Here is a 27,152-nt window from a genome sequence, read left to right as displayed (position 1 = left end):
TGCCATTTTAAAAATATCCCTAGACTTTCCGATGTGTGTAAATCTCTCATAAATGGTATTTTTCAGATCAGATTGACTAAAAACTGCTGAAGTTATCCCATTATTTAAAGGAGGCGATTGTAATATACCTGCGAGATCAGGCATATTTTCTTTACTGCCAACTCTATCTAAAATCGTGGAAAAGTTCATGAAAAAGAGAATCCTAAATTTTCTTACAAAAATCATATTCTTCACTCTAATCAATATGGCTTTCAAGCCTCTACAGCACAAATGATGCAATGTTTGCTTTTTCAGAAGAACTTTACCATCGACTGAATGTTGGTGAGGCTGCAGTGGCAGTATTTTGTGATCTAACAAAAGCATTCGACTGTGTGAATCACAAAATATTGCTTCAAAACCTTGAATCTACGGATTTAGAAGAAACATCTTGTTGTGGTTTGAGTCATATCTATCAGATCGCGTTCAAGTAGTGAATTTCAAAAGTTCATCATCAGAAAAAAAAGCATTAAATGCGGAGTACCTCAAGGATCTGCCCTCGGACCTTTGCTGTTTTTATTATATATAAATGATCTGGCATATATTGCTGACGATACGTCTATACTTTGGCATGGAAGAAGCACTGATGCACTAAAAATTAGGGTAGAGCATGATACAGGCAAAGTTAAACAATGGTGTGATGCCAATTTATTATCTTTCAATATATCAAAGACTAATATAATGTCCTTTAAATGTAACCTGGACCATATAATTCTTGAAGAACACATCATTGATCATAAATTAAAGAACGAATTTTTAGGCCTCAACATAGACAACAAATTAAAATTTGGCTTAAGCCATATTAATATCTTATTTCAATTATTGACCTTTATTTCAATGTTTCTGATTGTTTTAGTTTTCAAGCCTGTTTTGTCACATATAAAAATTTTATCACAGACTTTTACCATAAACTTTTTGAAGTGTGCTTGAGCCATATTAATATCTTGATTTAAATTCTTGACCTTCATGTTAATGTTTCAGATAGTTTTAGTTTCTGAGCCTGCTTGTGAACAAAACCTAAACTTTTATGACAATGAAGCATTTCTGACTCTGACTCTAATTTCATTTAAAGTATTCTCAAGACTGGTAGGAAGCTGTATGAGCGAACTCAAGGAGTTACGTACCCAAAATAGCCACTCTAGCTTGGGTACCCCGACTTGAGTTCCAAGGGTAATGACGAAGACGATGTTCTAGCCCGTGAAGGCACAGCCAAGCTATGATCGGTCCAGAACCTTCTGCGGGTAACGAAAGCATGTATAAAGACATCCATAAATTCATGGATGCAAGTCGAATCGATATATTGGTGGAATAAGCTCCCAGGAATGTGGCAGGTGATAGGGTTCATAGAGAAACCATCACCTAATTCACGGAAGACCTGCTAAACCACAACCGTAAAGTTGTAAAGGTAGTAGGGTCTACTAACGGGGCATAGCCAAGAAACTATCAGAAACATGGTCTGACAGAAAAACCCAATTCAGGTTCTGTCAAGAAGAGGAAGAAACCACACTGCATGTGCTCTGAATGCGAAGCAATAGCAAGGCTGAGATACGCAAGATGCGGAAACCAAGCTGCCAGCTATATGAAGATGTCAGTGTCAAGGCTATGAGTCTCATCAAAGACATCAAGCTAGACAATGAGCTCTAACAACCAAGGAGCATCACAATAAATCTGAAAAGCTCGCAGTGAATCAGGCCATGGGATAGCTCCGTGACAATCGAATCTAGTTTCTTTCAACAATCTGTACCTCCTATTACTCACTCAATCCAGATTTCACTCAAAAAATACTTATGTGCAGCATCGAAAACGAAACAGATCTGATTTCTTCAAGACACATTTGTTGATTTTCAATTCAGAGAAACATCTTTCGATGTTTGACGCTCAAAAACTCACCTGTTTGAAGAAATGTAAGAGCTTGCATTGTCATGTTGCAGAATGGTTCGTCCTCAGCGGTTGATTTTACGAATTCCTCTGAAGACTTCCGCAAACAAATGGTAGTGTACCACTCAGAATTGACCGTTCTACGTTGCTTAAGTGGAAAAGTAGCCACATGACCCATTCGGCCGATGAAAGAGGCGACCATTTGCTTCTCTGTGCCAATGTCACGAACAACTTTTGGATTGAGCTCGTTTCGAATACCCACACGTCGATTGCTATTTTGTTTCCGGCTCATACGTAATGTCCATGATTCATCACCTGTCACAATTTTGTACTCGTCTTTTGAAGCATCACGGTCGCACTTTTTAAAATTTCCTCGCACCACTTGACGCGAGCTTTTTTTAACGATTGATAAATTATGGGGTATCCAAGGATTCCCCCTCCGTACATGATGATTCTGTCCTTTTGCTGCATTGCCTGCTGCTGAAGCCTCTGTTATACAACCCTATTTTGTTCAGGTGTCCTCTCAACGAACAGTGCCCGGTTTGTAGCCCCGTGATTGTTCTGAGCTAGTCCCAACTTCGTTAAATCAGTCTTTAGGCATCTAGGAAGTCATCGATCATCCTGAAGACAACGAAGACCAGCAAAAGTATTGCATACCTTATCTAATTCGACCCATTCACCGACTTCGCAATATACTCATTAAAACACCTATGATGGCGTAACACCGTACGGAGTATTTTCGATGATCCTCTTTATAGGTGATTACCAGAGTGTGACTTTGGCTCGAAATGCGATTCTTCTTTAGAAACTTTCAGTGTTTACTCTCTCTTATTGTTTACGCCAGTCTTCGGTGCTTACAATTACCTAAACTTTCTTGTTAGGTATCCGTGTTTTTGCGTGCCTTGAGGAAATAACTACTATTTGGCGGTTCGTTTTGGTAGTCGGTTCGTGTTGGTCATTGATACCAGAAGGAAAGGAATTATACATTTTCGGTAAGTCACAATCAACCGTCGATATTTTTATTGAAATTCTTTCGAGAATAAAAACCATTTCATTTCCATTGGTTGTTTTGAGGAAATTACTAAATATTGAGTAGGAATACTAAACTATTACATAACCTTAATTGCAAACAGATGAACGTGATTTCTCTTGAAATCCTAGTAAATTATGTGCAAGAAAAGCAATGATATAACGATATTCTCTACTTTTTATTGCTGCTTTGGACCCCTAAACTTGTTCTAGTAGATTATGTTCAAAAAAAGCAAAGATTTAACAATATTCTCTCCTCTCCTTTTTATTGCTGCTTTGGAGCCCCTAAACTTGTCCTAGTAGATTATGTTCAAAAAAGCAAAGATTTAACGATATTCTTTCCTTTTTATTGCTGCTTTGGAGCCCCTAAACTGTCCTAGTAGATTATGTTCAAAAAAGCAAAGATTTAACGATATTCTTTCCTTTTTATTGCTGCTTGGAGTCCCTAACTTGTCCTAGTAGATTATGTTAAAAGAAAAACAATGATATAACGATATTCTCTACTTTTTATTGCTGCTTTGGAACCACTAAACTTGTCTTAGTAGAATATGTTCAAAAAAAGCAAAGATTTAACGATATTCTCTCCTTTTTATTGCTGCTTTGGAGCTCCTAAACTTGTCCTAGTAGATTCTGTTCAGAAAAAGCAATGATTTAACGATATTCTCTCCTTTTTATTGCTGCTTTGGAGTCCCTAAACTTGTCCTAGTAGATTATGTTCAAAAAAAACAATGATATAACGATATTCTCTCCTTTTTATTGTTGCTTTGGAACCCCTAAACTTGTCCTAGTAGAATATGTTCAAAAAAAGCAAAGATTTAACGATATTCTCTTCTTTTTATTGTTGCTTTGGAACCCCTAAACTTGTCCTAGTAGAATATGTTCAAAAAAAAGCAATAATTTAATGATATTCTCTCCTTTTTATTGTTGCTTTGAACCCCTAAACTTGTCCTAGTAGAATATGTTCAAAAAAAGCAATAATTTAATGATATTCTCTCCTTTTAATTGCTGCTTTGGATCCCCTAAACATGTCCTAGTAGATTCTGTTAAAAAAAAAGCAATAATTTAATGATATTCTCTCCTTTTTATTGCTGCTTTGGATCCCCTAAACATGTCCTAGTAGATTCTGTTAAAAAAAAGCAATAATTTAATGATATTCTCTCCTTTTTATTGCTGCTTTGGATCCCCTAAACATGTCCTAGTAGATTCTGTTAAAAAAAAGCGATGATATAACGATATTCTCTCCTTTTTATTGCTGCTTTGAAGCCCCTAAACTTTTCCTAGTAGATTATGTTCAAAAAAGCAATGATATAGCGATATCCTCTCCTTTTTATTGCTGCTTTGGAACCCCTAAACTTATCCTAGTAGAATATTTTCAAAAAAAGCAAATATAACGATATTCTCTCCTTTTTATTGCTGCTTTGGAGCCCCTAAACTTGTCCATTTCTGGCATGTAAAGATTTTTCTAGTTTTTGATTATACGTTTTTCATATTCTTTTGATCATAATTTTGCTTGAATATAATTGACTTTACTTCCACTTAAGGCCCATCTTCATCCTATTGTATGGCCTACATCTGAGGTATCCATAATACATCCATTACAATATCCTGTGAGTAGCCCTGTGATGATCCTTACTCTGCATAAGATCCCCCAATAACTGTGTTAGCATGGATGCTTGAACATATTTAACCGGTATTCTCTATTTCTCATCCAATTCTTGATCTGGTTTCGTACCAGAAATGTTGGTATCTCCGTAGCCGATTCAGGGTTCACCAATGGTTCACTCATTAGCAAACACCGTTTGGTGAAAAGTTCGGCTATCCATTTCCATTTTAATCCAATATACTTATTTGAAAATTTTGTATATTTTCAGTAAAGTACCTCTTCTCGAATGAAGAAACAATGAAAAAGTAAAACTCCTTACTTGGATTCCATTCTGACTAATCCTTTCGCCTGGTAGGAAATCATCACTGTGTATTCATCAAAAATGAAACGTCAAAATGATCGGTTTTAAAAAAGTTATTCTTCTGTTACTGCTAACGAATATATGGAGAGAAGTCAACAGCCAGGAAAGGAAATGTCCATCCTTGGATACCATTTTACCTTGTCGGTGTTTGGTGAAGGATCAGGATTTTCAGATATGGTAAGTACACGGGAATCTATTTGGAAAAATGAATAGACAGTGTCATTGTTCATCGAAAACTTGTACTTTTCCTTTTTACAAACACAACCTCAATTTTTTTAAAGTGCCTCTGGTTTCAAATCTATATTTTGCTTAATTTCGCTTTCCACGATGGTTGGGTTAGGTTAGGTCCGAAGTGAGTGGATCCTCTTCGACCCTCCACCGCAACCCGCATGGGTTTATTATGGCTCACACCTAATACATGCCGCATACATGTTGTCCAACAACGTATTCAGCCAAACCAGCGTAGAGATACGCAACATATGGAAACCCATCATCAAGCGAAAAATGGCCAACTCCCGCCAAACGGTCATGTCCCACGGAACCAGTGAAGCGGAAAATGGAAAGCGGGATAAGTGAAAGTACTCGAACGACCTATAAATAGTCATCTCTCGGAGGAATCAGTCTACCCTGAAGAGGCATTAGCCTATAGCAGGGCCCCACACAAACTTACCCAACTAATGAATTGTTATTATCCAACAAAATTTGAATAAACGATTTTCATTCATTCATTCAGGAATCAGTCCAGTCATCACCCGAAGACGACTGTAGATACTAACAATCGAAACGTCCAGAACTAACGTGACTTGGAGTCTGTCCACTTTTATTTTTATTTTCTTTTTCCATTTCTTTATTTTTATTTATTCAATTGTTATCTTTTTACTTGTGTTTAATATCACTATTATTTCATCTCAGGTTTATTTTGGTTAATGTAATTGTTATTTTCAGCTATTCGTTTTTAATTCTTCTTTTTTAGTTGTTTCAGTTTTACCCAATCTCTGCTATTTCCATAGAAAAGAGTACATGAATTGAAAGTTACACTTCCAGGTGTCCTCAAACATTATTATTCACTTACAGGTGCTCCCACAGCAGCTTACCGAACATACTAGAAGGTCTAAAATCCCTAGGTCGATATATATCAGATCCCATAGACGAACTGATCTTGGAGAATAACTTCCTCCCTTCCCTACCAGGAAGAATCATTTTCCCCACTCAAAGTGCTCCGATTGATGCTACGTCACAACAGCCTCGAAAGAGTGTCAACCGATTGGCTAGCTGGTCTTGAATCGAGCATAATGGAAATTTTCATCGTGGAACCAACTCTCCAGTGTACCAGAATCATCCCTCTCGCTCATGAAGAATCTTCGAGCTGTCACTATACAATCCAAATCTATGAAGCGTTTACCAATATTCTCGGGGCTTCCTAAATTGAAGTACATCCACGTTGAGTCGAACTCTCTGCTGGAGTTATCATCAGCTAACTTCAAAGATAATCCTTCTTTGAAAAGCTGCACATTGTATCCAGCCCTAGGCTGACCAGGCTTGAGGCTAATCTGTTCGATGATCTTCCAAACTTGATCTCATCAATATTACGAAAATGCGGTCTCAACTGGTTACATCCTAGAGCAATGAGAAGACTTCCCAGTTTAGTAGAACTGTCTTTGGTTGGAAATAAGTTCACTGATGCCGGATTAGTAGGCAGGGCTAGTCGAGATTTGCCACAACTGGAAATAATCAGGTTAGATCAGATACAATTTAGCATATATCCCCAATATCAGTAAATTTCAATTTTGAACAATCAATTCTTTTTCCAGCTTTGTTTCAATCTGGTCCATTTCTGCTGCAGTTTGTAATTTACCATTCATATCTCAATTATTGTTTCACACGTTGAATCCACCATATTTCTGATCACAACTGAAATTGAATCATAATTCATATCAGACACTTCTTTGGTATAATTTTTGTATGAACACATTTCACAGAAGAAGAAAGTATCTGTATATGTCAGATTCAAATTTTTATTGTTAAATTGAACGTATAACTTAATTCTTTTTTTCACAAGGCACATTAAATCTTCATGAAGTCTGAAAGTTAAGATTCCAAATTCTGTCAGGCACTTCGACTGTTAATTCATCGCCCTTGACAATGTCTACCACAGTAGGTTTACATTCTTGAAATAAAGACTGTTGTAAAATAATTTCTTTTGCTAATTTCTCATTCATTACATCATATAGTTACATACATTTGCCCATTATGAAACTAATTTTCGCAGACTAGACCACAATCAAGTGCAGCGGCTCGCAGAAGCAACATTTGTTGACCTTCCATCTCTGAAGAAGATCCACTTATCGAACAACTTCATCAAGGAAATCGAGTACGGTGCCTTCCACAGATTGCCAGCTCTTCGCAGTTTAGATCTGACTCGAAACATGCTGAGGCACTTCCATCCCAGGAGCTTCCTGCACCCTTCAGAGAGCATGGTAGAGGAGCTTTTGATAATGTACAATGATGTCAGTAACATTATGGAGCTTCGTTCGATTCTTGATGGATTGCCGAGACTGGTGTTCCTAGACATGAGCTACAACAGGTTGAGATCGATACCTTTTGGGGCTTTGAGAGGCCATCCAACTCTTGAACAGCTAAATTTGGGTTATAACCTGCTGCGTGGCATTGACAAAGAGGCATTTCTACTGATGCCAGCTCTTAGAGAACTCGGACTGAAGAACAACTCGCTGACTGACCTTTTGGAAACACCTTTTTGGAACCTGCCATCACTGAAAGGGTTGGATCTCAGTAAAAACATCTTCAGAAGGCTGGAGCCTAGGTTTCTCGCAAACGTAGGATCTCTAAGACGAATAGATGCAAGCCACAACGAGATGAGTTTCTTGCATCCTGAAGTGTTTCAACCCACTCCCTTTCTCGAGCATATCAACGTTTCTTTCAACAACCTGAAGAATGTACATCACGTGACGTTCAGACATCTCACGCAGCTGTATGAGCTAGATATGAGTCACAACTTTTTAAAAATGTTAGTAACGGATTTGCCGAGGAATATCGAGCATTTACATCTGCATCATAATAAGATATCGAAGATTTCCATTCAAGATTTAGTTTTGCCAGCTTTGAGACTATTAGATTTGTCGTTTAACAGGATACACAGTATTCCGAGAGGGTCGTTGAAGGGTTTGGTGCATTTGAAGCGGCTTTATATGAGTGAGTATATGAAAAGTTGTTTTTTTAGAGTCTTGTGTCAGTTTAGTTACCCAATTGATAACTCAAGAACACTTGAGAATCAAAAAAAAAATGAGCTTTTCACAAATTGGCTTCATTTTTTACAGGTTCGAACTTACTGCAGTCCCTTGAAGATTCTTCATTCGATGGTTTGAACCAACTTGAAACCTTAGACCTAAGCCGAAACAGGTTGGTGCAGATCCATCCAGCATCAATGAAAGCCCTGCGACACTCAGACACTTGAATATGGCTGACAACGAAGTGAGCCTTTTAGGCCCAACTTGCTTACCAGTAGTAAAAACATCCAGAATGTTAATGTGAGCAGAAACAAGTTATCTGAAATTTTCCCTGGAACTTTGGATAACATTGACAACCTGGAAATATTAGACAGCTCCCATAATCTACTGGTACAGTTTCCCCAAGCTTTGTATGGTCATAAACACTTAAAAAAACTAAATTTATCGAGTAATCGCATAAAAACTATAAACGCTACTGTGGTGAATAGTTTGACGAGCTTAAGGAGCTCAAACTAAGTAGGAATTTCATAAAGCTTCTCGAAGAAAATACCTTCACCAATCTGAAGCAACTGAAGAACATTCATTTGGACGATAATGAAGTTGAATACGTCGAGCCCAATTCCCTGAAGATGTTACCAGCACTAAAGTCGATCAAACTTGATAGAAATAGGATCACTAAACTGCCAAACATGGCTTTCAACAACCTCCCTTCATTGCAAAGTATAGAACTGCAGCAGAACAAGCTGAGGAATATCGAACCAAACGCCTTCAATCTGGTACCTTACTTACTTTTGCTGAATTTGAGTCATAACGAGCTGAAAAGCTTTGATCACGTGGGTTTTGACGGGGTTGAGCTCTGTGGAGCTGTTGGACTTGAGTTTCAATAAAATTTCCAGGCTAAAAAGAGATAATTTGAAGAGATTAGAGTGGCTAGTAGAGTTGAGAATAGATAACAACGATATTTGCGAAGTTGAGGAAGGCGTTTTCGACAACATGTTGCGTCTGAGAGCTCTCAGTATGGAGAATAACAGAATTATGCACATTCCTGAGATGGCTGTTCAAAGACTCAGGAGTAACGTTGCAAAAATTGACATGAAGGGTGAGTTTTGATACGTGGTGCTTGTACCAAAACCTTCTGATAGAAAAATTAGTAATATTTTCCGTTGCGTATTCCGCACATAGTAATTTTTTGATAGGCAAAATTATTAATAAAACAAGTTTCTTTGTGAAAAATACTTTGAATTAACGCAGTAACTTATAAGGGGATCTAAAAGCCTTTTCTACACCTACATATAGTTCCCCATTACAATCATTACACTTTCCAGATTGTAAAGGTAAAAAAACCCAATAAAGTTTGATAAAAAAGTATCACTTTGACCTAATTCTTATCTCAATAATTTAAACAATAATTATGACGATTTATGCAATGAATATTTTGAAATATAATGTCGAAACTTGCATCTTTCTCAACTTATCTATGCTGCAAGCACTGCTGTATCCTGCTGGAAAACAACTACTTCTTCGGCTGATACAATAATGATAAGATAATAATAATAGATGGAGCTGTTATTAGTTAACAATCTCCCAGACGAATGTTTCATACACGCCGCAGTTATTTCTTGTTTCACAAGCCTCATTCGAGATCATTTTATAGGGAACCCCCTTTTATGTTCCTGCAGTATGCTCTGGCTGCAAGCTTGGCTAAAAAATCATCCCAAGAGGGTCCCCAATGTTCAGACGGCAGTTTCTTCGAGAAATGAGACTCGACCCCAGAGACTGCCCAGACACGGAAAGATCGAAAAAAATTCGGAATGAGTGCGACTCGGAACTTCTGAGTGGCGCAGGTTTTTCGGATAGGCCAAATTTGTACTCCACCTCTCAGATCTCATCTAACTCTAAGTATAGTTTCAAGAACTTCTCCAAGAACACACTGGATGGCAATTCCAAAGGCAGTTCTGGAAATAAGAACTTCTTAGCTCCTTCTCCCGAAGATTCCGATTATTTTTACGATGACTACATTGATTATCCTTTCAACGAAACCATTGCTGCGTCAGGAAATGGAAAAGATAAAGAACAAAGCACGCCAAGTTCTCTCGAAAGATTCCAGATGGCTACAAAATCGACAAATGATAACACAACAGGTAGGGAGAATTAACTAATTACCTTAATTGTAATTGAATTGAGAACTCAACAATAGCTCTTCAACTTTGGTTTGAACTGACTGAACGTTATTTGGTTTTTTGAAACCTAAACTTAACTTTATTTACCAACAAAATGTTCATTATTCCTGAGTTCTTACAAAAGATAACGGGATTGAAACATAACCTAACTTCTGAAAGATGAAAAAATCATCTTTGTGATAATTAGAACAGTTGCAAAATACGAACAACACATACGTCTCGTTTTTCAAAATAATATACAGGGTGTAACTAAATAAGTGTAAAATATTTAAGGAAGTGATTCCTCATCGAAAAAAAATAGATCTTTCATATAAAGAAATTTCATTGGAGCATCCTTTGTTAAGATACAGCCCCTTAAAGGGGTTCATAAAATTTGTATAACAATTTTTTTCACAAGCACTAAAAAAGTTACAATATTGAAATTAACATGACGTTTTGTACGACCAAAAAGACCCTTAGCCAGAAATTTATTTGGTGGAAAACGCAACCCCTAAAACGTATTTCCAATGTAACTTTTTGTCTTATCCTTTGTTTACCATTTGAAAATTTATTTCCTTTAGCCTTTCATTCTAAACAAAAAATGTCTCTTGGGTTTTTTGCCCAAAATAAACCAGTTGGCAGCAAAAAATTATTTTAACGAACAACTACAGAGGTACATAATCATAAATGCGAAAATACGAAACTAATCTATCTAGTACTTAGGTCGCTATTAGCGATAGTGACAATTAAATTGATATGACGCTGTCAGTTTATGAATTTTCGAAATTGAACTAATACTAATTGTGTGTTGTTGTTCTGTTCTTAATTTGTTATTTTAATAATTCACCTGTTATTAAAATGGCATACACAAATGAGGAAAGGGCTGATATGCATTACGTTTACGGTCTTAACTAGTGAAGGAGCACCCCACTTGGATCTAAAACGCGAACTCACCATTTGCCAACTCACTGTAAATTATCCAACTAGCTCATCCACTAGCTTCTGAAGCAAATTTCGGCGTTGAATTGGAAAACATTCTACATATTCCAAAATTTCTTGACTAAATCCTTGCAATTATTGCTTCAGGTAACACCCCTACATTATACGCAGCTCCAAAGAACCCCAAGCCATCGATCCCTCCGAAGGTGAGCCATTCTCCGAGTACCAGCGGCTTTACATTTTTCGGTCTACCAATCCCAAGCTTCAACGTCAGCAACCTCTTTGGAGGTAATAAGCGAGCCACATCTCGCTCACCGCGAAAATGGAAAGGAAAACTGCTATCGTCAATCAGCCAACGAAGGAGAAGAGGAAGTCTTTGCTTCAAACGAATAATTCACCCGCATCTTTACTACCAGAGCTACAGGGCGGTTTTCTACCAATTTTGCCAGCTTACGGAGGTTTCAAACCAATTCCTGATCCTAATCTGGCAATGCAAAGAGCGGTAATCAATACTGGGGTGAGGAAAGTCAATGTAGAGAGGACTGAGGTAGTTTCAAACGAAAGTTCCTTCATCCAATTTGCAAACAGTACTAAATCCAATAACCGGGCATGAAGAGCCAGCTGGTTTCTGACGAGTTAACCAAAACTGCTTTCCACTTGCAAAATATTGCGAACGTCAAAATATCTAATCAGACTGAGAAACGCGTTGTACTGGAACAACCCATCAACAGAACAGAGAAGAATGTGATAGCTGAGCAGAGTGTGCAGAGAACTGTATTTTCCGAAACCACCGTTCCTTCTGTGAAAAAAACTACAACGACTCGCGTTTTACCCAGCAGTTCTCAAGAAGTCGAGACTGAAATTTACGACACAACAACTTACAGTCCAGTAACCAACGGGCCTGGAATAATTGGAACATCCCTGCAGTTGATAGATGAAACAACTCAAACCACGGAAGAAATATCAACCGGATCAAAAATTAGACCAATCATTCCAACAGATGCCAGAACAGAGATGAAAACTGAGGCATCACCAGTTGAGAACTCAACTGAATCAAGGAAAGTTATAAAAGCTGGAGCAACACCAGCTGAGAACTCAACTGAATCAAGGAAAGTTATAAAAGCTGCAACACTAGTTGAGAACTCAACTGGGTCAATCTTGTCAACGTTCCTGGTTCCTGCAGGTCAGCCTGTACACGTAAGACCGTCTGCGAAGTCTACAATCACAAAGGTAGCTTCCCCTCACAACTCCGCCAGTGCTCCTCTGCTTTCGAAGTTGGGAGTTGCAGATGAATTGGATTTACCACCAGAAGAAAAAGTTAAAGAAGAGAAAGAAGAGGAAGAGCTGATTATGGCATCCGAGGAAGATGTTCAAAGAAGCGGCAACGACTGGTACTTTGAAAATTATAATAAGAATAACGTAGAACCATTTGTTGCAAAAATAGTGAATGCTAATAGAGGTGATTGTAGAAATGTACATAGTTTCTGGTTTGTGATAGTTGTTATGAGTTATGTGGTAGTAAATTAGCTTGTACTTGTATAGTGTATTTTTTTTCTATACCGAATTTATAAAAGTTAGTCTCATGAACTATGGCTAACCAATTCGGAACTGAGCTGACTGAAATGAGTAACAGTTATCAATTCAAAGTTTCGTATTTCCATATTCTTTTCATCTTCAAAATTTATTCGAAGTTTCCAGTTCATAATCAGGTACACATTCGCTGAGTTGTTGATTTCAATAATTTATTAGTGTAATTTATATATATTTGTGTTAGCGATAGGCAAGTTACAATTTATTTATGGATCATTTGGCTGTCGTCGGGAATGGTCAATATTCAGATACACACCAAATTTAATTCGGTGAAGAAGCAGGGCATGTACTGTATCCAAAAAGAGAAATAAATAAAAGAGAATATATCAATGAAATGTAAGCAAGGACGAACAACTCGAATAAACTTGATTTCAATCTAAATCTCAACGCAGAGAATAATGCTATTTAAGTAAGTGTCAATTTGTGTGAACCACTTTTATTCAGGGGGGCAACTAGGGTCAGCAAATGAATGAAAAAATTCTTCTTGCGTCGTATTTTACTTGTAAAAGCTAATGAATGTTGTGTGAAGACTGAAAATACACCTTATTATTTGAACAGTCAGCGTTGATATGAAATTTTCCAGACGAAACAGCTATAAATGTTGTTCAAACCAGAAAACTTCAACAGGAAAATCCCTCTGGTTCATAAGTACACTGGTTTTTCTGTCTCCCCCCCAGAACTTCAACTCCAGACCATTTCCAATCGAAGCAGCCTTCATTGGCACAATAAATCTTGACTCTTAAAGCTTTTTTGCCTACAACGTGTCCAGTCACGTTGGTGAGCGTCAAAGAATTTATAGGAATATTATTGTTAAGAATTCCCGTGCTACTACTCCGTTTCCGTAGTCCTGCTGAATGTTGATTCCAGAGTTGGTTATCCCTGAAATAAGAAGAGCTTAGTTTGTGCCCATTGGGCATCATCAGTACCAGGCAGGCGGTCCTCGATTGAAAACAAAAGAACCAACAAGAGTACTTGATAAAAATAACTACGTAAACGCAAGCAAGACATAAGTGGAACCACCTGTTGGTCTGACACACAAGTTAGCTTGCCAAGTTGTTGTGGCGGCGTTGGTGGATACACCAATTTTTAAAACCGACAACTGCTTTGGCAGAAATTTGGGAGTAAGCTCTCCTTGAATGCCTGTTTGTTATTCATGTCATTTTCAAACAGATTTTTGAGTATTGTTTATCGTTTATCAGAATTTCATTTATCCTAATAGCATTGTATTCATTCAAATATATAGTGAATGCGTTTCCTGGAACTGACTGTTTTAAAACCTGTTTTATGTATTAACTATGTATCTTGTCCTTAAAAACTCCTCATCTTTACTCAAGCAAAAGTCAACAAGTTTCAATGCCCTCACGGTACACATCCATCCAATCTCCCCACTATAACAACAAAGAAAGGAACTTCCTACCTGCCATATAGATATTCTCATAAGTCACGTTTCTGATCTCCCCGAACCCACCATCAGTATGCGTCTTCACGTGAATTCCAGAACCAGCATCCACAATCACAGAGTCTCTGAATGTAACGTTGGTAACTCTGTTGTGGGAGAAAGAGTGTTTGCTGAAGCCGACGGACAAACTGAGACCGTGAGATCCGGAGCAGTGCAAGTTTGAGATAAGCATGTTTGAACCGCGGTTGATCGCCACGCAGTCGTCTTGATTCTTCACGGTGGAGTTGGTGATGACGATGTTTTGGCCGTTGATGATGTCGAAACCGTCAGTGTTGTGTCCCAGCTGGTGCTGAAAAAGTTAGCAATAGTTGTAATGAATTGAAGAATGAGCTACAGGCTTACAAGCTATAAATACTTGTGATGCACCTTTGGTGCAGTAATGAATATTGCTGGAGTTTTTTCCTAACACCAAATCGTTATTTTTAACACCTCGACACGTGTTTCGATCACCAAGTGATCATCTTCAGGAAAATGAAACTAATCATACTTACAAAGCTGTCCTGCTCTTGAGTGTCTTAATTAATTTTACAATGTGTCCTTATATATTGGTAAGGTGAATCTAATAATTGAAATATTATAGCTATACAAAATTAATTTCACATATTGCCTCATCTACTAGTTTCAAATAAATTTACATTGTGTCCTTATAATAGGGGAGACCAAGCGGGGATTTCGGGATTTACTAAAGCGCGGCAGATTAATATACAGGGGATACCTTGTACCCGTTAAGTACCTCCTCCAAATATGAGCCCCATATATAAGGCCGCTTGTGAGGGATAAAGGATCAGATTAGTAAAAAAAATTGATCGTCAGAAATTCTCGAGCGCGTCAGATTAAGGTAGGGTGACTTAATTACCTGCTAAAAAGTGTATATTCCAGTAATCTGACAATTTGAGACGTAAAGAAAGGGAAGGGCAGCAAAGTTGTAAAAAAAAATAACGTCACTTCGTCATTCTCGAGCGTAGCTGAATTTTTTTCATTTTGAAGGAAATGATTCAAAGATAACGAAAAATATATAATCTGACGATTTCCGTAAGCCGAAATAACAAAAATTTGTCGATAAAGTTTAATGCGTGCAGCTGTGTCAGGTATCAAACCGTCCCCACTCTGAATTTTTTTTGCCATGACGCCACAGCTGATCACAGAGACTCGTTCGTGATGAAGATGATGATTAATTAATCAATTAATTGATGGATGTAGCCGTTACCATGTGGTAGGAAATCATAATGAAGAAAAGAAATTAAACTTTCTATGTTTTTGACCACTTTTATTTGTAACTAACGTTACTGCAGTTTCGTCCTATAAGGACATTTTCAAACTTATACAATATATAGAAAACGGTTGCTTACAGCGACTAGTAACAAGGGTAGCTTATTTACGTAGATATGATAGAGGAATCGATTTTTTTACTGAAAAATGTGCTAGAAGTACGCCCAAAAAATCTTTAAAAAATAAAAAGACGTGTAGGTGGCGCCCCCTACGAGTAAGAGCAATAAGAACATCAGGTTCAAATTCGACACCTCAAAAACCTCCTATTACCAAGTTTCGTTCAATTAAGTTCACTATTTCAAAAGTTATTTGAAAAAAACGAAAATAAAAATAAAACTCCAACATCCTGTATCTTGGAAACGAAGCGTTTCCGGACATTTATTTATTTGGACAATTCATATCAGAATATTGTGAGGAATCACCTCCTGAAGTTTGTCAAAGTACTTTTGAATCACCCTGTATATTGCTAACTTACTTTATCTCCATCAGAATTATCTATGGTCCATCCAGTCAGAGTTGTGTCAGAACTTGCGATGATGACGCAATGATGGGGACAATTCAGCAAGAAAACATTTTTGAATAGCGATCCTCCTGATACATCTATTTCGAAAAAGTAAGGCTTGCCTGCAACCGATCCTCCCTTTCCGTCCCACCAAAGAGCTCCTTGACCATCAAACAAGAACCTGAAAGAAGTTGTAGCATATGTGTCATTTATTCTGAGAATGTTGATGAATTACTGAAACAATAAAATCAGAAATAAATCAAAGTATCGTCTTATTGATGTGAAACATCTATAGCTACACCGATTGCTGGCATGGCGACGCATACCGTGGCGACGGATTGCCATGCGCTAGTGACTGTGCGATTTTCTTTCCCACTGGTTCGGCTTTAAAACATCTCTCTCAGCACACTGAGCTCGGATACCTATAGTGTATACAGTTGCGTTTTATTGAATGAATAATTTTTTTGAAAATGATTAAAATTAAAATATGTCTCACAGTGATAATTTATAAAGTGAAAGTGAGCAGCTTCCTGCGAAGAAAGCAAAAATCACACTACGACACACTATCAGGTCATCAGTAAGTTAAATATACAGTGCCACGAGCCACCATGAATAACTTTTGGTACAATGAGTTGCATGAAAAATAGAAAAACACGTCAACCATAGTATACAGGGCGACACATTTTGACATATTCACATTTCATGTAACTTCCCCTATCGCACCCATCAGATGTTCCATAATGAAGAGGTTTCAACAAAGTAGAATATATTATGGTCTGAAGCTCATAGTTTGGAAGCTTAAAATTATTTGAGTTGAAAACGAGCCACAATGAATGAACTTCTGTACAATCTGTTACCTAAGTTTCATAGGTAATATTTTACCTAGTCAGGTTTGAATTCGATATTCTCTTCATTGTGTCTCATTCTACAATAACGATTACCTACCAGGTGAAGTTACAATTGGTGTTTCTGTTTTTGTGAATTCTTGAGAAGCAATGGTTTATAGTTACACTACGGGAACAGATTGAAATAGTGAGTTTGTACTACCAGATTTTGCTCTAGCACAATTTCCATTCTGGAAGAAATGTACGACACAAATACGTTTCGGAATTGTTGAACAAATTTATAAAAACTGGACCTGTTTACAATAAAAAGCATAACCGCTCAGGAGTTGTTAACGATGAAGCTATTTGTACTGCAGTTTTAGGGCACCTTGGACTAATGGAAAATTCGCGATCTCTTACTAAGTTATCTCGAGAATCAGAAATCGATGTTTTCAGGATCCTTCATTTGTACAAATTCCATTCATGCAAGATTAGACTAGTTCATGAATAGAACGAAGATGATTTCGATAGACGTATCGAGTTTTGTGAAAGTCTCACTGAACGGATCAACGTGCATTAGAATTTCTTGTATAAAATTTGTTTTTCAGATGAATGTTCGTTTAGTTTGAATGGAGAGGTGAATCAGCAAAATTGTCGATATTGGAGTGATACGAATCCTCATTTATACCGTCAAGTTCATACCCAACGACCTCAAAAACTGGTTTGGGCAGGATATGTTGGAGAATCAAATAATACCGTGCATAAATAGGGCAATTAAGTAGGATACAAATTTATTCGCAAACGAATTAGTTTTTCAGCAGGATGGTGCATCCACTCATTATACAGCTCCAGTGCGACAATTTTTGGATGATCATTTTCCTGGTTGCTGGATTAGCAGAAGAGGTCCTATAGAATGGGCACCAAGGTCTCCGGATCTCACTCCTGTAGATCTCTTTTCATGGCGTCATTTGGAGTCTAAATTGTATGGGATAGAATCAACAACATTAGAAGATTTGACAGAGAATATCATGAGGCATTGCAGAGAAATAACTCCCGAGATTCTCAACCATGTAAAAGCGGCAATGGAAGCTCGTTTGTACCATTGTATGGACGTTGGTAGAAACATTTCTGAACATTTACTATAGAAAAGTTTTTCTTCTCATTGTCCAGTCATCAGATTTATAATTTGTAGCTCATCTTCTGTAGACTCAGACCATATGTTTTAAACTTTGTTGAAATCTGCTCATCATGGAGTATCTGTTAATGCGAAACAATATAGGGTGATCCATGGGGTGCCATATGTGAATATGTAGGCGAATATTAACCCGGGTTTTTGTATCATTCGAATTGAGCACTCTCTGATACCACCAGCCTATCTTAGCAGACATTTAGTTCGAAATAGTGACATTCATTCATATAACACAAGAACATGTAATACATTTTATAGATCTCGAACAAACTATAAGAGTGGAATGAATTCATTGTTCTTCAAAGGTTTAGATAGTTTCAATAACTTACCTGATGAAATAAAACATGTAAATTCCTTAAAAGTACTCAAAAAGTTATTATTAGAATATATCAAATTGTAATACATGACGCACTGTACAATTATATACGTATATAAATTATTCATGTATGCATAACTATATATTGTATATTAGGATCCCTAAAATAAAGTCTACTACTACTACTACTACCATTAATGGTTTCCGAATCAATGAATTACTGGTTGCCTAAATAATCGGCGATATTTCGCCCACACAGACAAGGAGATTTCATGTTTAGTTACAATTTGTTATCTCATATCGTATGGAATTTTATAATAATTTGAATTCAATAAAAAATTCCATTTTATTACTTTCCTTAACTAATTCCTTGGATAAGCCACTGATTGGTGTAAAACCTAATATTTTATTGAATGTTGGAATAGAACCAACTAATGAACAGTTAATAGAAGTGAGAGGACACTTATAGACATCAATCAAATCAAAAATTACTTATCAAATTGCAGCAAGATCATGACATATCCCAACATCAATATCAAGTACCTATGTAAGTTGTAAAAAAACATAAAAGTGCAATGTACATAATCCAAAAATCAAGATGATCCCGATCTATGACGTTTTATCAATCATGTTTTCTCATGTTTACAAACGAATCAAATGACACTATCTGATTACACTAAAATAGTGCTGTTTCCTCTATGAGGACGATTGGTAAAAAGGAAGGGCTAAAGTATTCTCCAAGGTCTCAAGAAGAGCCTTAAACTCTATATGAGTGAATGAGTTCAAAATTTTGAATATTATTTCTCGAATACACGACAATATGCCCCCACTAGCAGCAAAGGATTGATAGCATTCAACTCTTCACTTGTCTCTACGTAAAGAAATCCATTGGAGGTAAATCTGGTAATCTCGAGTGCATGAATAAAACACCTCCCAATCCAGTAACCAAGAAATATATCGTTCAGATATTAAAAAAAACGAAAATCTTATTTTTCAAGGCAGTTAAAGTAACATGGTTAGTTATTTCAAGAATAGATGATTATATCTGAGAATATTCAAATTTGTTTCTGATAGGTACATGTCAAATGTTACTATTTAGAAAAACTGGAAAATATTAATACTCTGAAATACTTCTTTCTTTAATGTTTGATCAAATTACCTGTTGCTCCTTGTACTAAAACTTTCTCTCCTTTAACTCTGACGAGAGGTCCTGCCCAGAGAGCATGTTCGAACTTGGTAGTTCCTTCGAATGTAACAGTGGAGCCACTCTGAAGATCCAGGTCCAGTATTTTTCCGCCGGGCACTGTCAGATTGGAAACGACAATATCAGTACATCTACTGAGAACCGCAGACACGTCAGAAAATTTCGATATCGTGCAAGAGGCACTTTGATTCAGACTAGGCTGAGCAAAAGTGAGTACCAAGAATCCTAAGATTCCGAAAAATTTTAAAGTGTCACACATGGTTAGGTGTGTACAACATTGAAACATGTAAGCTAGTTTCATTATTTATATCGTATCTGATAAGATACTGATCAAAGATAAGGATAGGATGTTTTTGCAACTGAAAAATTAGAGTGGATCGATGACGTTGCCAGCCCAAAATCCACACCAAACAGTCACTGTTTTGGGATGCATTGGACGTTGTTGGATCTCGTGTGGATCTCGTATGGTACCAAATTCGACAATTTGTTCACGAACCCATTCATCCAGAAATAGGCCTCATCGCCAGAGATGTTTTTTTGTTAAAAATTAAGGCCAGTTGCTAACTACTTCAGAACCCATTCAGGCAGCACACGTCGTTATCTATGATCGTTTACCTTCAGTTCCTGGGTCAGTTGAATTTTGTACACAGGGCCAAGTCACGACGCAAAATTCTTATGAGCGACGTGAAATTGACTGCCTCGTATTCTCTTGCACACTCTCACAGACAGCGGCGATGCGTTCGGCAGGTCTGGCGTTTTGTCGACGTACGGTGGTGGTATATCGTTTACTGAACCAGTGGACTCAAATTCACCCACCACATTTCAAAAAAGACTGAATAAGTGACAAATAATATAACAGATGTAGTTACAACAAGATAGGGAAATCCCTATTGGAGGACCCATTCTCGTTCTCAACCCCCAAATCAATTTCAGTAAAATGCTATTTTAAACATGTTACAAAAGACATTTCTATAATTGTTGAACCTGAAAATGAAGTGAAATTCATCAGAACTTATCTTGAGTCAAATCTAAATTGGAAACAGAAGAATAATAATAATAATAATCGACTTTATTCAGTATTTAATATTACATAATAGGCGAAGTTTAGCTATTAGCTACTCTTACACTTAACCTAATATGCATTATAAGAAAAAAATTAAAAATAACTGGACCAAATAAAAATAGATTGTGTGATGAAACGAATTGTTAGAAGTATACAACAAGATCATAGTTTAATCTATACATTTAATTCTTCTGATCACATATTGAATTTTGCTTTTAGTTTCTTTTCGAATGTGGATTTTGAGAATTGCATGAGATCCTCAGTAATCGTATTACGAAAAAATACAGCAAGGAAGGAAAATGATTTTCTGAACATGGCTGACGAATGACGAGGGATGTGTAAGTTTTCGTGAGTTCGAAGGTTGAAAGGATGGCTCTTTGTCAACCAAGGTTGGCACGAACTTGGGAAATGTGTTCAAATTTACGTATTCTCAAAATGAAGCTAACACAAGAATTTTGCACACATTGTATTTTGTATTGATTAGCGGAAGCCAAGACGGGACCATAGACAGGGTCTCCATAGTTGATTTTTGAAAGGATAAGCGATTGTGAAAGTAGCTTTTTGTGCTAAAGGACAAGCTCTGTCTATATGGATAAAGAACTTTGAGAGAGGCATAGGATTTGATCATAAGCTGTTTTACATGTGCGTTGAATTTTAAATCTTGATCAAAAGTGATTCCCAAGTTTTTTGCAGAGTCAACCGATTTGAGTATTTGGTCGCCTATCTTGAGTTCCATATTATCTTTAGCATATTGTCTTTGGTTTATGTTGCCGAAGAACATGGCATTTGCTAGGATTCAGCTTCAAATTGTGTTTGCTCGACAGAGTTTTTATGACTTCCAGGTCATATTGATTGTATTTGTTTAAATTTAAATGAAGCGTACTTTGCTATAAAATAGTTGCGACCAGAGCGAGAAAATTTTCAGGAATCTTCAAAGCACATAAAAAAATAGACTTTCATTCAATATGGATTATCGAGAAAGTTGCAGATCAATATTCAGAAGAGAAAAAACGTTGAACACGTTCTTCCATATCACAAAATTCATCGTGTATGCCGGGCATAATTTAAAAGTATTTCTTAATAATGCCTCTGAACATGGCTATTATTCTTGAAACAAAAAACTGTTGCGAAGTGTATTTAGAAAATAGCGGCAATATTCGTTTTTTGAAAAAATATTCATTTGTCTACCTACATCAATGTTGTCGCCTTCAAAATATCCCTCATCGGATATTGTGCCAACGATTCTTCCAATCAAAACGCCTCTACAATTCAATCTTGAGAATAACCTTCAGCTCTCTCAGCGGTGCACTTTTAATGTCATATATGCTTGTAAAACAACTTCCCGTCATTTATAGAAATAGGAAAAAGTCACACGGATCCATGTCTGGCGAGTATGGATGCTGTGTGAGCAGTTCATTAATGTGGTGCAAAAGCCACAAATCCGGGCGTTTTTATCAGTATGCGTCATGGGAATCATCAGCGAATTCTCTAATTGTGATTCAGCGTTTTAATCAACTGATGATGAGCCGAGGCGTTCGTCATATTCAACACGGCCAGCTTGGAAACGTGTATAGAGCTCATAAATTCTTGTTTTACTCATAGCAGACTCACCATTGACCTTTGTTGGCATGCTACACACTTTCATACAATTTATTTCATTTTTTAACACCTCAATTTCAGCAATAACCTCTTCCTTCGAGGAAAATGTCTTACTGATGAGCATTTTTTGAGGTCTGTGAACAGCCAATAGTCGCTGAGAGCCAACTCTGGCGAATATGGTGTATGCGGGAGCAATTCAAAGCTCATTTTGTGCAATTTTGCCATTGTTTTCATCGATTTGTGACACTGTGCATTATCTTGATAAAGCATCACTTTCTTTTTATCATCACAGTAGAATAATACAACCAGTAGGCTTTTTTACCACGTGATCCGCCCGAGTTGCCGGATACCTTCAACTGCTCTTAGGATGAGATTCTCATCCAACACGTTCAGTGCTGTAGTATCGAAGGATTCGACGGTCCCACGGACATCGATTAGTTATAAACAGTCGGAAATTGATATTGTGTTTATTTATTCGCTGTTGTTATTATTGTTTTTAGTAATAAGTAACTTACCACTAACGAGTCAGTCTCAATTTTTTCCATAACTTTTTGGAGATATTCAAACAGGACCAAGGATTATGTATTTTCAATTTAATTGTGTTTTCACTAGGTTGGTTGTTAATGCGATTATATATCAGTTTTAGTTGGTTTTTATTGTGTAGGGTACTAATTACATAATTTTGTGTTCAATCATTATAAAACAGGGGCTTCCCGTTTATAATGAATAAATGAATGAATAAATAAATAAATCTCTATAATATCCTTAAATTTCGTTTTTATATGAGCGCACGCCTATGGTAAAAGAACGAAATTGGCTCCGCACTTCATTTCGAGGTCACCGAGAACTTTGTGAACTATGAATGAAAGTAGTTGGAGTGGACTTACTGGTTGATTTTTACTGTGGCCAAACACTGCTCAGAACCATCGAAACATTCTTGTTGTTCGTCAACAGTGAGCTCACTCGGCACCTACTTGACATAGAGCTTTCTCATAGTCAAATGCTCATGATATATAAAGCCAACACGTTTTTTGGATACCTTTACAATGTCAGGTAACTCACGCAACTCCACTTTTGATCATTCTGTGGCTGCCCTTAGAGGCAGCCACAAAATAAATACAGCTGCCACTTTAAAGAAATATACTATTATAGAAAATGATTTTTATTACTTGATGCATTTACAATTACCAATAAACTTGTATTCTCCTCCCTAAATAAAAGATTCATATAAACTAACTTCTTTCATAACATTGTACGACGCAACATCAGTAATAAAATTGAAATTTGTTAACTGAAAATAAAATCGTAGTTCCTACAGTTCCCTAACTTAGCATAGCGAAACGTTGATTCATCGTCAATAACGTAGTTGTTGGTTGGACCTGTATTGGGAATTTCACACTATCCCCCTGATACATAACCTGGAGCTGTTTGATCTGCAACTGAATTTCAGGGTCCAAACACAGTTTGAATCTCTTGACATTCGTCATGAACCGTTGTTTTTCTACCGATACAATGTTGTTGCTGACTTGGACTTTGAAGTTTTTCGGTGTGCTTGTCAGAGCAGTGGGTACCAACCGTCGCAATCTAAACTTCTTAACTCCATTCTGTCTTAATAAGGCATCCTGGTTCGACCTTGCTCTGATGAGGTTGAGGCGTTGTTGAGCGATGTTACTCTCCGTGATTTCCTTTTATTTATTTGGTTGTTCTGTGTGTTATTTAACCTGAAACAAACAAAATCCAACAACTTTTTTCTTATTGACGAAGCAATTACAGTGAAAGTGATATATCACTTATCGCTTACTCAATTGTGCTTTATTATACCCTGTATAATCGAAATACCTGGTATTGTGCATACTTAAAGTGTTGGCTAAAAAAACTAATACAGAAATAAAAAAGCCGCTGTCAACTAGTCCACGTGGACTGAAGAATTGCCGGCTCTTATTGGATAATTTTTACTAACCGAGCTTTATGATTGGCTGAAGAGTCAATGTATATAAGAATCTACATCACAAGTTTGAATTTCGAGGGAAACAAACTATTACAAGCAGCATCAGATTTGAAAGAAATTCCTTTCTCAACTGTATGTAAAAAATACGTCAAAAATAAACCTTATAAACGCAAGACCCGATGTGATACGGGATTACCAAAACCTTTAGATGTTCATTCAATAAAATCATTGAAAAAAACAATAAAGGACTGTTACAAAAGCAATGAGATTCCTACGACTGAAATTATAAGGAAGAAATTGAATACTTCCGGCCATAACGTGAGCTGCTGTGACAAAACTCTTCATAATTGAATAAAGAAACTAGGATTTAGATTTAAAATAATAAACAAACGTCAAGCAGGTATGGAAAGCAGGAAAATAGTGGAATTGCTTAACAAATACTTAGGACAAATAACTAAACACAGACAAGAACAACGGCAAATTTTCTATTTGGACAAATCTTGGTATGACACTAATGACATAGTTACGAAAGGGTGGACTGATGGTTCGAGAATGTGTACGCCTAACATGTCTGCAAACAAAGGATCGCGACTAATCACTGTGCATTGCGGAGGAAGTAAAGGATGGATTCTGAATACAATCAAAGATTTAGGAATCTCTCTTGACCCAAAATGCCATTCAAATTCCATATTGCAAATGTTACTTGTAGAGCACTAAAAATGGTAGGTTTCACTCTCAAATCTGCAGAGGAATTAGTTCTCTCTTCCTTAAAAATCAGGTATTGCTCAATTGTCAGATCAATAATCGAATACAACTCCACAATTTGGTGCCCTTCATATAATGTGGATATTGATATGCTTATAAGTGTTCAAAACAAGTTTTTAAGGTACTCTGCATACAAACTGGGATATTTAGAATGTAGAATGTAGATTTAGAACTTTCTAATTCTACTTTGGAATCATTTAAATACACTGTGGAAAAATTGTATTGGATTGGCTCATTTTTCCCTTTTTTTTTCCTTACATCTAGCTGATAGTTATAGTACATATGTGTGAATTTGTTAATTATTTTGTAAAAATAGGCAATGCCACCAAGTTCAACATTCAATATATGAATACAATTCAAACATGAATATACAAAAATACATATAATAATAAATATAAGTGAATCGCTGTGAAATATAAAACTTCATCATAAAATGTTCCTGCAAGTTATAAATTTCTGTCCAAACATTTAGTTTGCATGTGGATTCGACGTGCCATATTGGGATTTGAGTCACTCCAATATCTGAAATTTTGACTATTTACTCAGAAAAGAGACACGTTCATATGAAAAACGTGTACAACAAAGCTTGGTTTCGGTTGACACGTTCTGAAATGATCTCACAGAATTCAACTCCTTGAGTTTTATTATTTCCATTAGTATTATTCAGTAGTGCTTAATCAATATTCAGGAATTTATTTCAATAACCTTTGTTTTTGTATTATTGTACTTTGTAGAATGAATTAGAAAGGAAGAGATGGAAAATTTTATATTTTTCCATTCATCCATCTATGTTTTCGGGTCGAATCACGTATTTATAATATTCAAACTGAATCATTTCAATTGCTTTTTCGTAGTGCTGATGCAAAAAGTAATGTAGTGTAACCCAGAAGAAATTTGAAAGGTTCCTCGACAACAAATTGAGATTGGTTTGAAACTCAAATATGTAGCTTTATATACATATTATATGAATTTGTAAGTAACCTCGTAAAGCCATCAAGATCACTGGTTCAATTCATATCTATGGCATTTTTCAATCAACAACTCTATATTTAATAACTCAGCATTCAAATAACAATAATTACCTTTTCAACCTTTGCTTGGGAGGAATAGCAGATGTGTTTGTACCTGGAAAAGGTACCCGTCGACCTAATCGTTGTTTAACGGGTTTCTTACCCAAATCTCTGAGCAACGGACTTGCACCTAACTCTTCTGCGTGATTTTCGTAATATATCTCCTGGGCCCTTTCTTCTTTTCAACGTTCTGCTTCAAGGGCTCCAAGTTTTTACTAATGATGATTCTGTAAAATATAATGTAGGGGAAAGAACAAGAATTGTGTGAGATATGGGGGTCAATGGGTGAATGTTCATCTTAGAACTACACTTCAAACATCCTTCACTGCAGTACAGTTAGAACATAAAGGGAGGAAGAGATAGTAACTTTTGAAGTAGTCCATCAAAAATACTGGAAGTTCAACAGTGACCTTTCTTGTTGGACAAAACAGTTTGAGAAATTGTAACGAAATGAAGTTGAACCCTGTAAACGATATAGAAGAAGTTGCATACTATAAAAATACTGTCAGTAAAATGAGGTGAAAAGTCAGAGATGAAAATAAGGTTATTAGTTAGATATACAGATTTTACATATTCAAATCAGCCATGCTTACCATTTGTATCTTCATGCCTTTGAGTATGAATAGGCACAAGTCTCCTCAGTTTGAACTTTCTGGGTTCTGAAAAATATAAATTACTAAAAACAATAAATATCAAGTAAAATAACCAATACCTTGATTTTCCATTGGAATACTTTAATCAGTACGAGTGTCAAATCAAATCATTAACAATTAATAACAACCACTTAAGAATAATAAAATAGTTCAACAAAACACAAGTCTTACATCCCTTATATTTTATTCTGTTTGACCATACAAAAAAATAGCACGTTTGACAGACGACACTCACAACTACCAATTTGAACTTTGAAGAACAGAAGAATGACACCTGACTGGAGTGAAAAAATAAGCGCAAGATGGCACTTCAAAACTTGAGGAAATTAAAAAAGGGCTTTTTCATCCAGTTTGTTTCAAAAAGAAACTTCTATGCATATCTTCAAAACAAATATTCTAAACCTGATTGGAGGAGAGAAATACATACACATGAGAAATAAATATTTCTAAA

General features: G+C 36.5%; 3 protein-coding genes across 3 annotated transcripts; 1 reads left to right on the top strand and 2 right to left on the bottom strand.

Moving 5' to 3' along the window:
- Positions 1-2,767: 2,767 nt before the first annotated feature.
- On the top strand, positions 2,768-12,789 carry LOC111505709 (uncharacterized). The gene is given in 16 exon segments (XM_023160563.2): positions 2,768-2,906; positions 4,815-5,084; positions 5,982-6,102; positions 6,104-6,231; positions 6,233-6,399; positions 6,402-6,642; positions 7,177-8,117; positions 8,243-8,356; positions 8,359-8,406; positions 8,409-8,651; positions 8,654-8,991; positions 8,993-9,251; positions 9,807-9,854; positions 9,857-9,895; positions 9,898-10,293; positions 11,398-12,789. Coding segments are annotated over 15 exon segments (3,585 nt in total). The 5' UTR covers positions 2,768-2,906; positions 4,815-4,941; the 3' UTR covers positions 11,757-12,789.
- A 529-nt stretch (positions 12,790-13,318) lies between these two features.
- LOC111505710 (polygalacturonase) lies at positions 13,319-19,903 on the bottom strand. Its single transcript, XM_074174715.1, is given in 5 exon segments — positions 13,319-13,670; positions 13,673-13,719; positions 14,258-14,588; positions 16,044-16,251; positions 19,531-19,903. Coding segments are annotated over 5 exon segments (1,155 nt in total). The 5' UTR covers positions 19,890-19,903; the 3' UTR covers positions 13,319-13,460.
- Positions 19,904-23,411: 3,508 nt separating this feature from the next.
- Positions 23,412-26,945, bottom strand: LOC111505713 (uncharacterized). The gene is made up of 4 exons (XM_074174714.1): positions 26,761-26,945; positions 26,642-26,707; positions 26,061-26,511; positions 23,412-23,986 (listed from the first exon to the last, which is right to left on the bottom strand). Exons 1-3 carry the CDS (start codon positions 26,771-26,773, stop codon positions 26,360-26,362), a joined length of 231 nt encoding a protein of 76 aa, XP_074030815.1. The 5' UTR covers positions 26,774-26,945; the 3' UTR covers positions 23,412-23,986; positions 26,061-26,359.
- Positions 26,946-27,152: the final 207 nt, after the last annotated feature.

Source organism: Leptinotarsa decemlineata, unplaced genomic scaffold (genome assembly GCF_025532065.1).
Source record: "Leptinotarsa decemlineata unplaced genomic scaffold, Ldec_3_MD MMD2_tig00000882_RagTag_RagTag, whole genome shotgun sequence".
NCBI classification, from domain to species: domain Eukaryota; kingdom Metazoa; phylum Arthropoda; class Insecta; order Coleoptera; family Chrysomelidae; genus Leptinotarsa; species Leptinotarsa decemlineata.
Note: the sequence above shows the minus strand (reverse complement) of the source record. Positions and strands in the feature narration are given on the sequence as shown.

Coding starts and splice junctions, on each gene's coding strand:
- LOC111505713 (XM_074174714.1), bottom strand. Junction 26,512..26,641: donor AAGGCATGAAGATACAAATG/GTAAGCATGGCT, acceptor TATCGTTTACAG/GGTTCAACTTCATTTCGTTA.